This window comes from Rousettus aegyptiacus, unplaced genomic scaffold (genome assembly GCF_014176215.1).
Source record: "Rousettus aegyptiacus isolate mRouAeg1 unplaced genomic scaffold, mRouAeg1.p scaffold_m13_p_10, whole genome shotgun sequence".
Lineage (NCBI taxonomy): Eukaryota > Metazoa > Chordata > Mammalia > Chiroptera > Pteropodidae > Rousettus > Rousettus aegyptiacus.
Genome location: NW_023416285.1, coordinates 52,568,947 through 52,583,431, shown reverse-complemented (window position 1 = coordinate 52,583,431; position 14,485 = coordinate 52,568,947). Strand labels below are relative to the sequence as shown.

At 35.1% G+C, this 14,485-nt stretch overlaps 1 protein-coding gene across 7 annotated transcripts in view; it reads left to right on the top strand.

Annotated features, from left to right (window-relative positions):
- The window catches only part of SLC4A4 (solute carrier family 4 member 4), a 306,370-nt gene that overhangs the window by 226,010 nt on the left and 65,875 nt on the right, over positions 1-14,485 (top strand). For all 7 annotated transcript variants that reach the window (XM_016132915.2, XM_016132911.2, XM_016132913.2 and 4 more), the window contains 2 exons: positions 5,233-5,366; positions 11,438-11,709. In XM_016132915.2, coding sequence (XP_015988401.1) covers positions 5,233-5,366; positions 11,438-11,709 — 406 coding nt within the window. The remainder of the gene's footprint in view (positions 1-5,232; positions 5,367-11,437; positions 11,710-14,485) is intronic.

Sequence of the window (14,485 nt, the reverse complement as noted above, 5' to 3'; positions counted from 1 at the left end):
GTGGTTCTTGTTTTGAAAGAAGAGGAAAGATTGCCTGAATGAATACATCTCAAATTTAGATCCTATTGGAATCACCTGGGGAACTTTGAAAAAACACTGAATTTCCCAGGTCTGATCTTTAGAAATCCTGACTTGTTCAAGGTATAGAGATAATCAGTACTTCTTTTTCCTAAAATAAAATAAAATAAATAAAATAAATTAAAATAAAATAAAATAAAATAAAAATAAAAAGATTCCCAGATAATTCTCATGTGACCCAAATTTGATTTAGATACTTGCATAATTTTTCTACTAATTTTCGATCATAATGACTTGGCTTATGCTGAGGATCCAATATCAGGACTCCTGCAGGTAATTCAAATTTAACTGCCTATTTCCAATGGCATTAGGCAGCAAAATTTTTCTTGGCCAAATTTCAGATTCAAAGACTCATTTAGAGAAATTTAATTTTCTTATTCAATATTCTATGTAATTTGTATAAATTACCACCAACATGGTCTGGAATTCCTCTTTTTATGGTTAGAAATATTTTAGATAGGTTTTTTTTTTTGAAAAACTGGAAATATAACAATAATGTTGGTGGACGTTTATCACTTACTGCCACTAAATAGTTTATTTTCCAAGTTTTACTTTTTGAAAATTGTCAAAAAATAGAAAATCCTTTATTTTAGGGGAGCAGTTCATGATTATTATTCCAATAATAAATTCTTTAATAAAAAGGACATAAAACAACATGGCTATTCTTAACTGTTACATGAAAATACTAAATTGCAATAAAGTCAAAGATAACAGCATAAATATTTAATTTTTAATGCTGGTGTTACCAATCATGGTTGCATTTTTAATTTTATTTTGTAGAAACTTGCTCCTATGGTCTAGTTCTTTTATGCTAGATTTCTTTTTATTACTTGTGTTGATTTTCTTGGCTGTTTTATGAAACAATGCCATGTTTGATTTAACTTCATACCCTGATGTAAACAGAAAGATGTTCACAAATTGTTTCGCATATGGATTTTGACTTCACTGTTGTAAAGTAAAATAAACTAGTTTGTTTTACCATTGTCCATTCCATGTTTTTAGTAACACAAGGAATGGTCAGAAGCAACTCTCAATAGCTGTAGTGTTGCCCCCTAAGGCTTCTGTTGATTCAGAATGTGCTCTGGGGATTACTGAGGATCTCCAGGAGCCTTTCTCCTCTGAGAGCTAATCTTCACCTTCTCTTTTCATGTCACTCCTTTTTTCTTTCTTTATATCCTCCCTCTTTTGAAGAAAAGAGAAATAATCCAGGCAAGCTGAAAAGAATAAGCATCGAAGGAGAGGGGACCAACGTTTTATTATTTCTCTATTTTATCCTTAGCTCTTTATGTATTGTCTTATTTAGTCCAAATAATTATCCTGTGAAATAGCCACTGATTTTACAGAAGAGAAAATTAGGAGTTAGAGAGGCTGGTGACTGGTGGAGCTGAGATTTAAACCAGAGTATTCCTGACTCCAAGACATGCTCTTTGTGCTGAGCCACCTGAAGAGACCTTGGAAATTGTCTAGTTCAACTTTCTAATCTTCTATCTAAATAAATACATTACATATATATTACTATTCATCAAAATTGTATCATCTAATCGAGACATTATCTTATCTAATACACATACGATTGCACAAGGCATGGAGAGATTAAGTAACTTGCTTAAAGTTATTAATTGAGTAAATGATACAGTCTGGATGTCAATTTGAGATTGTCTGACTCCAGAGTCCATTGTTATATCATCTCAATGTTTTTCTCCTACATGAACAAATTAAACTGACAAAGGCTAAGTGATATTCCAAAGACCATTGCCTCTTTGGTGGCAGAAAGAAGCCTAGATTTCCTGACTGCTGGTTGTTTGCTCTTTCTGCTATTCTACAGTGGGAAACATTTGATCATAAATGGAATAGAATAAAAGCCTAACCAAAGTGAAGCTAGAGCTCTTTATGGCACCTGAATCTGCTGTACTTCGAAAATCAGCCATCTGCAATCTCATGAATTGCTATGGAGTTTGTTCCTTTGGAAAATCAAGTGTAGAGTGTCTTTTTCAGTTACAGCTTTAAAAATACACACACCCACACATTATTTTCCTTTTTTACATTAGTGAATACAGAATATAATAAATCAGAAAAGGAGTTTCAGATAATTCACCTTATAAATTGCTTTAAATTCTAATTACAGTTAAACTAAAGTTATTCATTGCGTGAGATTATTTTTTAAATTTCTGCATTTTCAAGAGTATCAAGTCAAGATGTCGTGAAAATAGTTCTTTTCTCAGAAACACTGGAAACATCTCTAAGTTCAAGCAAGTTTCCAGTGCAGTGTATATAATAAATCACCTGTCTCTGTTTCAAAATTGTCAGCAACAGAATGGAAACTCTAGCACTTACCAGAGGATCAAGTACTGAAATAAAAATAATCTGCCTTTTAACTGTCACATGGCTTCCATAAATCAAAGCCATTTTTTTGGAAAAAAAATGAGTTGTTATCTTTACTGAATGAACAACAATGACCTTTGATAAATGGAACCTAGGGTGTGATTTGGGCATTTCTTTTTCGACTCCTTTGGCATTTCTGAGTGCCTGCAGAACACATGGAGGTGTAGTGTGTGTCATGATGGGAAGAAGAAAAAGTGATGGTACCGGGAGACCCTGTTTTTGCCCTCAGACATGAATAGTGATGAAAAATTAAGTAGAGACTCTTAATCTCACATTCCTCCTTTCTTCCTTCGTGTTCTCTTTTATACCCAGGCTGTGCTGTATTTTGATCCTGCAGTAGTGATGAAAAATAGTCACTTCATGCTTGATAAAGAATGATGCAGTGTAACTTGCCTCTCACATGTACCCAGAGTGTGGCTTGTCCTGCCACATGGATCATTCTAGTCCTACTCTTTCATGTTACACACACTAAAGTAAGTCGTGAAAAAAGAAAGATAAATTATAAAGATATGAAAAGCCTAATGTCAATGTACAAGGGATGAAAAACTGCCAAATCCAAGAAAATCTCAGCCAAAGATGTACCTTTTCTCCTTGGTAAGGGTGAGGTAGTGGTTGGGCAGGAATCCATACTCCAAAGATTTATTGTGCCACATCACATGTGATTTTTTTCATTTAACCCCCTGAATCCCAATTTCTTCACCTCAAAGAGATCAAGACTAATACTATTTGATGGACACAAGGGAATCTCTTCTCTATGTAAATGCTGCCTCGTTCTGCTGGCCTCACTTGTTATTCTGCTTCTTGTCCCTCTGAAAAAGATTGGGGTGGATACTCTGATTATATATGGAATGGCTATTAATCAACAAGATGGCACCCTTCAGCCATGTGGTAGAACTGACATCAATGGAAACAGGGTCCTCTCTTGCTTTACTTCAAACCTAAACTTCTTAGACTGAAGAAGAAATTGTTCTGAATTGTTTCAGAATGTATCTACTCACTGGGTGAGAATAAGTCTTATTACTTGTCAGTCTTAAGTCAGTAATAAGAGTCAGCCTTATTACTTGTCAACCTTTGCTTTTTGCCCCATTCCTACCCCAATCCCGTTATTGCATAGATGAAAGGATTTGTGTCTGTTTTCTGAATTGAACTCTAGCCTTTAAAGAGGAGGATGAGCTATGGCTAATGTCATGCTAAGGGGAATATTGCTGGCTCTGAAACAGCTTAAAAATATTTTGAGTAATCATTATAATAAAGGTCTCCTTTCGAGTGCAGTTAGCACTTAGTATATCTGTGTTCTGCACATTGATTTAAAAAAAATTTCTTTATATCATTTCATGTATATGATAAGCAAATGAAAAGTTGCTTAAAGAATATTTTTGGGCAGTGGAAAGAGGTGATTTAATGAGGCCGACAGGTAGTTAGGTGGATTGATTATTGGGAGGAGGGCAGGAAAAATGACTAAGGGGCATCTCGGATTCCCCAGAGATTTTTTCTGCTCCAGTCAGAGGGTGGTTTAGATTAAGAGGTGACTTTTTAAATATAAACTTAAATCTTACTTCTATGAACAGATCATTATTTTTAAGTTGAAGATGGAAATCTTCCAAGTACCATTTTGTTTAATAAACACATAAATTTACAGAGATCACATGACTTTTCTGTACTATGTAAATTAATTTACTACTACATACGTGTTTTTAATCTTGTAAAGCTGTAGAATGTCTTTATAGACTCATTTGAAGAATATCTTATCTTGTAGGTTTTTTGGTTCAGAGTTACAGCTTTATGTATGAATAAAGGGTCCTTGCCATCTTTTTTATATTTAAAAATCATTTTTGATAAAAGACTATTTTAAGTTTATGAAATAAACATGTGCTTTTCTAACTGAAGTTTGAAATGATGAGAAATATAGGAAACAAGCTAGTTTGCCATCATTTGAGGCATTTGTCCCAAATGATGTGATTAAGAAAGCATAATTTTGTTAGTCGATGATGCTTTATTGCTCATTTTCCTTTGTTTTTGTTTTGTTAAAGGAAAATAATGGGTTGATTTCCAGAGATATAACAAGAGGGAGATGTGGCCACAAAGATTAGCTGTTTATATCCCTGCACATCTGTTTCCTCTAAGATAAAGTGAATTGAAGCTCCACATAAGTTAACACTGGATAATAAATATGTAATAAGTATATTTTTTTGTAATTGATGTCTTAGAGATTGCAAGATGGAGGGAAAATCACTTTTTGGGTCCCATTTGCTCCCCTTTCCACTTGAAAAGCTCTCCTCTTAAAAAAATAGTTTTTGTGCAAGGAATGTAGCTACTTATAAGTGTCTGCTAGATGCAAGGTGGAATCAGGCTAAAACAAACACTGACGGTAACTACAAAGAGAAAAACGCCATCAGGAGCACTAAGTCACTTCTACCTACCTGGTGGGATTATATAACATGATGTTATGTGCAGAAGCCTCAGTCAATATGTTTAGAGTCGCCTTTTGCCTTGCATAGTAACCACCAGTCATTGCAGTTGCTACAGTTCTCTGGAGCAGTTCAGCCTTTGGGATAGGTAGGAGCAACTGAATCATGTGTATGGTAAAATAAATGGTGATATTCTTATGGGTAAGAATCTTTATTGTTCATATCTGTTTGATATATGTGCTGTGGCCTTCATAATAGCATATTCATGTGGCTTAATTTCCCTAGAGACATCACACATGTGAAGAAAAGAGACATGGGTTTTTTTTTTTTTCTTCTTTTTTAACATCTATTTTCTTTCTGTTAGGGTGTGTTGGAGAGCTTCCTGGGCACAGCTGTCTCTGGAGCCATCTTTTGCCTCTTTGCTGGTCAGCCACTCACTATTCTGAGCAGCACAGGACCTGTTCTCGTATTTGAGAGGCTTCTATTTAATTTCAGCAAGTATGTACATACATATCTAATTATAAATTAGGATTGTTTAATTGTAGAACATTTGTAATCTGGACAGAGCAAAGAATAGTAATTTGGTAGATCAGAATATGGGAATTTTAAGATTGAGAGGTTGAAAGGCCTTGAGAGTTTAGGTGGTTAACAGTCATTTTATATTTGATTCAACTGAGGCCCATATGTTGTATTATCTACTTGTCCTCCCCCATTATTCTCTGCCCCTGTCGTCCTGCTTTGTTCCTCAGGGGACTAACCCCTGTGGACACTCAAACTCCTTTGCCCTCTGGCTTCCTGCTGGTTTTGGTGACTACGGAGCACCAGTAGGAGAGGGAGAGAGAGAGGTCAGGGTGTGTGTCCGCCTTCTACCTCACCATCTCTGCGTTAGCACTGCAGTCTGGCAGTGGCTTGTCCCCTGAGTACAACACTGTTAGGTGTCTCCACCCTTGCTGTAGCCCTTTTCAAACTAAGAGGGAGAAATAGCTTCCTGATGTTTTTAGTAGCTGAGTGCCTCACCATTCTTTTACTCACACCTCTGTAAATTGCCCATTTATTAAGTTTTCATCAGAAACTCAATTGAGAATGACTTCTTTTCCTGCCATGATCCTGACTGATACACTAGAGAAATGAAATTTCTTGTTCAAGGTCACATGACTCATTCATGAAAGACACTGGATGCTCCTGTGGTCCACTGCCCCTAAGCTTTATTACAGTATTCTTAACTAAAGGTACATTCCAAGACTCAGCTACGTAATAACTAACATCCATTGAGTGCTGACCATGTACTGAGTATTATCCTATGTGCATTACATGTACGCTCTCATTTAATTCTTATAGCACTCCTATGAAGTAGGGCCCACATCCTGTTTTATAGATGAGAAAGCAGGTGTGGAGTGGGTAAGTGGATTACTGGAGGTTACATCACCAGTCGTTTGAAGTGCTGGGATTTGAAACCCTGCTTTCTGACTCCAGCGCCTCTGCCTCTAATGGAATCACTAGACACTACTAAGGGGCATGACAATTGTGATATCAGTATTTTCTTCTAGGAATTGATGGATTGTTGCAAGAAGGAGAAAATCAAGTTAAGCAAATTATTCAAGTGGCTGTATTAGCACACAAATAGATTCAAAATCAAATTGAGTATTCCGGCCTTTTCCTAATAAACTTAATGACTCTAAGAGAATTGCCTTTACGGCAATCACAAGCCTTAGACAGATTTCAGAATTTCGTAGACTTTTCTAGTATTCCTGGTTAGAATTTCTCTATATTCTTATATTATTATACATTTTTAGGATTTTAATGTTAGACATGTCATTGCCCACATAATTACCTCATTGACTTGAGGACTCGTATAGTAGCCTTTGAAACTGTGTGCCATCAAGAATGATCACAAAGTAGAGAAGTAAGTGAAGATTTGAAACTAGTGTTTTTGAAACTGGGTTACGAACACGAACGAGGGTCTTCTGAGAATTTAAAATTTAAAATTTTAAGTAATATTTTGAGTTTTCCGTAGATCATTACTGCATATCCCTCCTCCTTCTTAATCCTCAGAAGGACATTGGAAAGAATTCTGTTCATGTCAGTTCACAGAAAGAGTCAAGCAGTTTTTATCTGTTGACAAAAACATTATGTGAGGCAAGAAAGTCTTTGTGGAAAGATTAAACAAGCATGTATTATATACAGGAACAAACATGTGCAATCTTAGCAGAAAGATTTATTGGATGCAGTGTGATCAGAGCCTTAATCTGCAGAAAATGTTTGCATCCCAGTTTAGTTTAAATATTGTAGGAGAGAGATTATTTCCTTTGACTAAACAAGTTCCTTTCTGACTCTCTCCTCTGTTTCATCATAATTAGTAGCATAAACATAATTCCAAGTGATTCATTTGAAAATAGTTGTAAAGCAACAAGTAACATTTGAGAATCCATGCTTTAAATTCATCACTGAGCAACATGATCAACCTTTTCTTTTATTCACATTACTGTATCATTTACTTATATGACAGTAAGTTTAAGTGCTAATATTTTGTCTAGATACAGAGTATTTGTGTAGGTCACTAATTCCCAAAATGTGTTTAATCCCATTAAATGCTCTATGAAAAAAAAAAAGCTTCTGTGATCCCAATAATTCTGGGAAATGCGGTACATTATCTCTTTCTTAGTAATTCACTTTGCACTTTAGCTTACTAAGGGGTCTGAGAAATCCCTTAGTAAAGAAACTGTGTTACTCTGTCTTGCCCAGATTTTCTCCAACACATTTTACCATTTTTTTGAGAAATAGGTCAATCCTTGTTTTGTCGGTTCAGTGGACTCAAGCAGTAACTCCACATAATCCACAGATCTATCTCTGATACGGGACACAGGTTTAAATATTTTCCCTGTAAACTGGAGAATCATATAGGAATGTGAATTTTTACTGTCACCTTTTAAAATTAGTCATAGGATGAAGGAAAGAGCTCACAAGTATTTTCCTAATTCTGCAGTCTCTTTTGCACTATTTTTTATATAGTGTATTCCAATAATAGAGAATTAGATTTCTTTTTCTTGAGTGAGGGATTTGAAAGAGGTTTTAACTATGTGTTTTAAACCATGTAGAAACTTCTTAATTAAAGTTGGATTTTAGCCTGTATGATTATCATTTGGTTATTTGATAATTTCTTCTTTGTATTCTTTGAACAGTCAGAGACCTTCAAATGATAATTTTCTTCTATCATATTACTGGATTTATTAATTTAGTTTAGGGAGTTTCTATGTATTTGTCAGTGACTGAATATTGATTTTTGCAGCATGTTTCAAGTAGGAGTACTTCAGTTTGTCTGTATTCTTGATTTCACGCTACTCAGAAACTAACTCAAAATATCTAGGAATACTGAATAGTACTATAAAGACATAAGCTCCTTTTCTCCTTCTAATTCACCATAGATTCATGGTCTCTTACTGTCATTTCCTGTTACTTTTCGTAACATAATTGCTGTTTAAACTTGGCATCAAAGTGACTGATAAGTTTTATTGGATGTAATATTGCCATTTTATTGTAGTCGTTAATATTGACCAATTTGTTTTAAAAAGTTTCTCGCTCTTATTCCTCTTTCTTCTTGCTGCTGTAAACATATCACTTTCATAATGAAGTGCCATTGGTTTTATTGATTGTATTTGGATTATTCTTATCAGCTACTCTAGGAGTATTTAAGTATTGCAGAGCAGCCAGTTTGGTATATTGTTTAAGTCCTAAGATTTAATTAAGTTTATACATGCATTTTTTTCCTTTGTACTTAAATTGATAATATTCTTAGCTAGTTAGTGGATTTGTATCTCATCCTGTCCTGTAAACATCAATTCTATAAACAACTGTTAGCATTCTTAAAACAAATCAAGATCACCCTTTCATCTTGTTAGTGAAGCAAAACTAGATAATTGTTAAAACTTTTAAGAAAAAGTTTTATTGGCTCAGAAGTATATGACTATGTTTCTTAAGTCTGACCCCGACATACTTTGACATTGTAAATGATCCCAAATTCCTAGAATTTAGTTTTTTCTATAGTCTATTTATATCACAAAGACACATAGGATCAAACAGTGATGCTGACATAAAGGAAACTGGAAGGGAATACAAAGGGTGTCTTCAGAAAGATTCCAGGAAATCCGTGGACCATGACTATCTATCCCAGTGTTAATAATCTCTTGCTTTGACAATGTCGTCCAATTTTTATGATTTGATGAGAAGGGGAAAACAAAGGAAAATGACTTTAAGGCCCACTGTATCATGCACTAAATACAAATAAGATAGGGGAACCATAGCGAAATTTTTTAAAGGATCAGAACAAGAATATGGAGATTTTTTTTTCTGGTTTAGCTTTGCCATTAAAACCTTGGCACCAGATAAATGACTTAACTACCATTGGCCTTGGTGTTCTCATCTATAAAACAGGGCTTATATGATTAACTGGTATCTGCATTAGTCAGGATTCTCCATAGAAACAGAACCAATGAAATGCATATGTACATATATAAAGAGATTTATTATAAGGAATTAGCACATATTATTATAGAAGCTTGCAAGTCCAAAATCTGTAAGGTAAGTCAGCAGACTGGATACCCAGGAAAGCTAATGTTCCAGTTCAAGTTCACAGCTTACTTGCTATAGGAGGAGAAAGAACCAATGTTATAGATGAAATCTAAAGGTAGCCTGCTGAGAAATTCTCTTTTGCGTAGGGGAGGCCGGTCTTTTGGTTCTATTCAGGCCTTTGACTGATGGAACGAGGCCCACCCACATTATGGAAAACAATCTGCTTTACTCAGAATCCACCAATTTAAATGTTAATCTCATGTAAAACACCCTTACAGAAACGGAATAAAATCTACCAAATATCTAGTCACTCCATGGTCCAGACAAGTTGACACATAAAAATAACCATCACAGTATCTAAGGAAGTTTTAAGTCTAGTATTCTATGAAATTTTTAGTCAGTTATCTTCTGATTACATATGACAGCTCATAGGCCAGTGTCAGTAACCGTCTTAGTAACTGTGTTATTCAAGTCCTAGGCCACAGGAATACATTATTCATCTAGCAAGTCTTTATTGGCCACTTTCTATGTGCCAGGCACTGTGCTAGGTAGAAGATTTGAATTTGATTTTGAGAGCAGTTGGAAGCTATCAAAAGCTTTTAGTGGTATCTGATTTACATTTAAAAAGATCACTTTACCATAATGTGGAAAATCGCTTTGAGCGGGGCAAGTGTGTATATGTGTAAGGAAGGATATCAATAAGGAAGTTCTTATAATAGTCAGGCAATGACTTCTCTTTGGCCCAGACTGGGTTGATGGTGGTGAAGGTGTTGATATGATGTCTTTGGGAAATTATTAAAATATATCACTGACAGGTATCAGATATTCATTATTTAAAACCAAGGCTACAGATTTTCAAGCATGCATGATCCTTGATTTATTTCTTTTTCTCATGCTTTTTCAATCCCCCACAATTATGAGATAAAATATTGTAAAACACTTGCCATATGTTTGAAAAGGATCAGTATGAAATGATAAAATGTCAAACCTCACTCATCTTTTTCTAAATGTGAATCTTGAACTATTCACCTATAAGAAAGCAAAAGGCATCAAAAAACAATAGTCTCCTTAGTTGGAGGCAGCCTGTCCTATGAGTACTATGGAACAATCACAGACAGAGAAAAGGTGGTCACCAGGTACTTCTTCACACACAGCTTTAGCAGCAGGGCATCATGTTGATGAGTAAGTGTCATGAGAAGTGGTAGCGTACGGTTGTAGCATGGCAAGACGACCTTTCCTGATCTGATGACAGCCCGTGTCTCTTGTCGCATCTCCTCATGTTGGTGGCACTCTGTCTACAGTGAGCATTACACAAGGTCTCTTGCCTCATGCCTTTTGAAGTACGCTTTGGACTCTTCCTGGCCTGACTCTCCCTGTTCTATTTGGAAAATTCCTACTTAAATACCTTGAGTTTTTCCTGTACCTTTATTTGTCCCCCAGCCAGAATTAGTTACTTCTGTGACACTGTGTGAACCTTTGGATATAACTTAGTACTTTATAGTGTGATTATGTTTATCAATTTTCTCTCTCAGTAGACTGTGACGACTTGGAGATAGAGAACATATTTATCTTACTGTCTTTATTAACTAGTAAAGCTCACAAACATGTATTGGTGCATACTGGGTACCAGTGTTAGGCGTCCAAATTGTTTGCTCTGTAAACTCCATGAAGGCAAGGACCACATTTTTTGAATGAGAAAATGAGTTATTTGCATACAAATGGTATGACTACTTTTAATGTACTTTTCTCAAATTTCCGGAATTATTTCTTTGTGATATCATAATATTTATTACTAGACTAAATTCTTAAACTTAATGTTTTGGGATATGAAATCAAGAATGAGCTTTTCATCTAGTGGCTAAAAGTGATCTTATGTGTTTAGCAATATTTCTGCAGACATTTGGTAATTTTATATCATTGTGTGTGTGTGTGTGTGTGTGTGTGTGTGTGTGTGTGTGTGTGTTCAGTGAAGAAAGAGTCTAAACTTTCTTTCTTCTTTTCAGGGACCATAATTTTGACTATTTGGAGTTTCGCCTTTGGATTGGCCTGTGGTCAGCCTTCCTGTGTCTCATTTTGGTAGCCACTGATGCCAGCTTCTTGGTTCAGTACTTCACTCGCTTCACTGAGGAGGGCTTCTCTTCTCTGATTAGCTTCATCTTTATCTATGATGCTTTTAAGAAGATGATCAAGCTAGCCGATTACTACCCCATCAACTCCAACTTCAAAGTGGGCTACAACACTCACTTTTCCTGTGCCTGTATGCCTCCCAGCCCAGGTGAGGACATCATGCTTAGTGTTTGTGCTTGCCCTGTGTATGAAGATGTGGTCTTCATGCATGACAACATTCAACATGGTATGGTGACTCTCAGAAAACGTTTTTATTTTATATTCCCTGAGAAACCGTCCTGCCAAATTTAGTCTCATTGCCTGAAGTATCTTAGTCATGAGATTCAATTAGGAAGTGAAACCAGTAGCTCTAAAATATGAGCATAATTAGCTCAATACTTAAACTTAAACTGCAGTAGTTAAAAGGAAATTGTGTGTATATTATCCTTGATCTTATGTGATAGGTGAGAAAACCAGGTACATAGATTAACAGATATAAAGAGCCAGATAAATCTAGTTCTCTGAACTTTTATCCCATATTTCATTGTTTTCCTAGTACTATAAGAATCTCTTTTTTAAAGTAAACTCTAAATAGATTATTTTAAGCTTATAGAAGAAGCAAAGGAGATACTACTTCACTTTGTATGATTTGAAACATGAAATTAAAAAATTCAGACTTGAGTCACCTAATGATAAAGTAGAGCCTTAATGTTCATCTCTGTTAAACAAAAAAAGAAAGAAAAGGAAAGGAAAAAGAAGAAAGAAAATAAGAAATGTTACATTTTCAGAGGAGATTTATATTCTAGAGTCAGGAAAAAACATAAAAGTAAAAGTAATTTATGGCTAAAGAATATGATTCCATACATCTTAGCACTTTAACATCCATCTCACCAAACCCAAGACCTTTTCACAAAAAAATGTTCAACCTTGTCTTTGGAAATTTTTCTTTTAGTAATTCATCATCATTTTGTAATATGGAAGGAATCGGAAAAAAGGATTCACTTTAAGGGGAGTTGCCTTATGTCTGTTCTAGACAGTTAAATGGTAACAGTGCTAGTGATCCCAAGTTAAGCAATTAGCTACAGGCTGATGCCCCTTAAAACAAAAATTAATATACAATTCATGCTTATTTGACTAAGGTCTTATAGCACCAGAAGTACAGCAGCGTTCTGAGGGCTGTGTAAACCTGGGCATAAATGTGGGGCACATGCATGCAACATCCTCCTTTACTTATAGAGTTTGAGGAAAACCCTATTACTATTTACAGTAAAACAAACATGGTTATATTAGACTAGAATGCAAAATGCTTATGAATTTAAAAAATAAACAAGCTGTTACAAAGAATTTTGATGCTTGTGGTAGGCTGTGTCAGATTACTTCTAGATATTTAAGTTGTATATCTTCATTCTTCTCTGCCACTTTGGTGGAGAAGTCTTAGAAGACTGATATGCATCTTGAGAGGTGAGAGAAAAGAGAACAGTATCTCTCTAAAAATAGGTGGATCAGTAACAGTGATAAGAAGATGGGACATTGTTGTGCTTTGCACTCATGGATTCTTTTTGTCTTGTTGAGGGAAAATCAACACACATTAAAAGAATACCCATGCTTAAAAGCAGAGCAGAGAGAGTACAAAGTGGAAATATAAAAATTCAGGAGAACATGAATGACATGCAGTTATAAAAGCTTATTATTATTAAGATGTATACTGATTGAAAATATTTTATAACTTAAAAAGTGCTTGGAAAAGAATAGGTACTCAATACAGGAAATGTTATTATTATAGTCAATTAGATATGCTCCCTGGAGAAACACAGATGTTACCATTACACAACTGTGTAGAGCTTTTCCTAAGAGAGAAATGGCTAAAACCCCTCGTAACCATCCATCCTGGACTTTCAGGGGAAGTCCAGACTGAACACATTTGAAATATTGGATTACTTACATACAGTAGGTCCTTGAGTAACATTGTTTTGTTCAATGTTGTTTTGTTATAACATTGATGATATGCTGTAGGAACTTAATCGTGTTCATATAAGTTAGCCTATGGTAAAATTGCCTTCATTATACATCATTTTGCCTAAAGTCACAGAACCTCTCAATGACATTGAGGACTTACTGTATTTAATTGTGGGATTTTGAACTGTCCTGTTTCATTTATTTCTACCTATTTATATGTATATATGTATTTTTGGAAAAGTCTGTAAGCTGACTTCTTAGGCAAGTCTAGTAATCATACACCAAGATTTTCTAAAGGAAAAAGAAAATACTACTCAGCTGTTTTGAGGTTTGAGGTGTTCATAAAGGCAAATGAAGGCTTTGTCAGCACACCTGTCACAAAAATGATCTACCTCTTGTCGCTCCATAACTACCTGAAGCTAATGGAAACTTGCATCGATTGTTTTAATTGGATACTGGCTAAAAAGGTAATGCAAAATCCAGGAAGACATATCTGAATGTATTTTAATTGTGAAAAATTTAACAAAGATTTGACATGTAATTTTCATTCCAAAAAGATTATTTATTTTCTTGAAATGATTTTATATTTGGGATGGCAAGTGCTGGCTGAAGTGGTGACCATGTTTTATTTCACCTGCTTGCCCCCAATTGTGTTAAAGCAAGTCCTAAATAGCAAGGGGTTGTCTTGAGAGTACTCTGACAATTCCTTCTGTCTCTAGGTGGTACCAGTAAAGCAATACTGCAGGGTTTTGAAGTCAGAAAATCATATTCCAGTGCCCGCGTGGCTAATTCCCAATGTGTGACTTTGGACAGTTCCTCTTCCCAAGGTAGCTTAGACCTACAAAATCATCTGTAAAATGGGGTTAAAATAGTACCTATATAATAGAATTGTTTTGAAAGGAAAAAAAATGAGGTGTTATAGACAAAGTACTTAGGATACTTTCTAATATATAATAAATAATTAAATGTTAGCTTCTATTATTATTGCT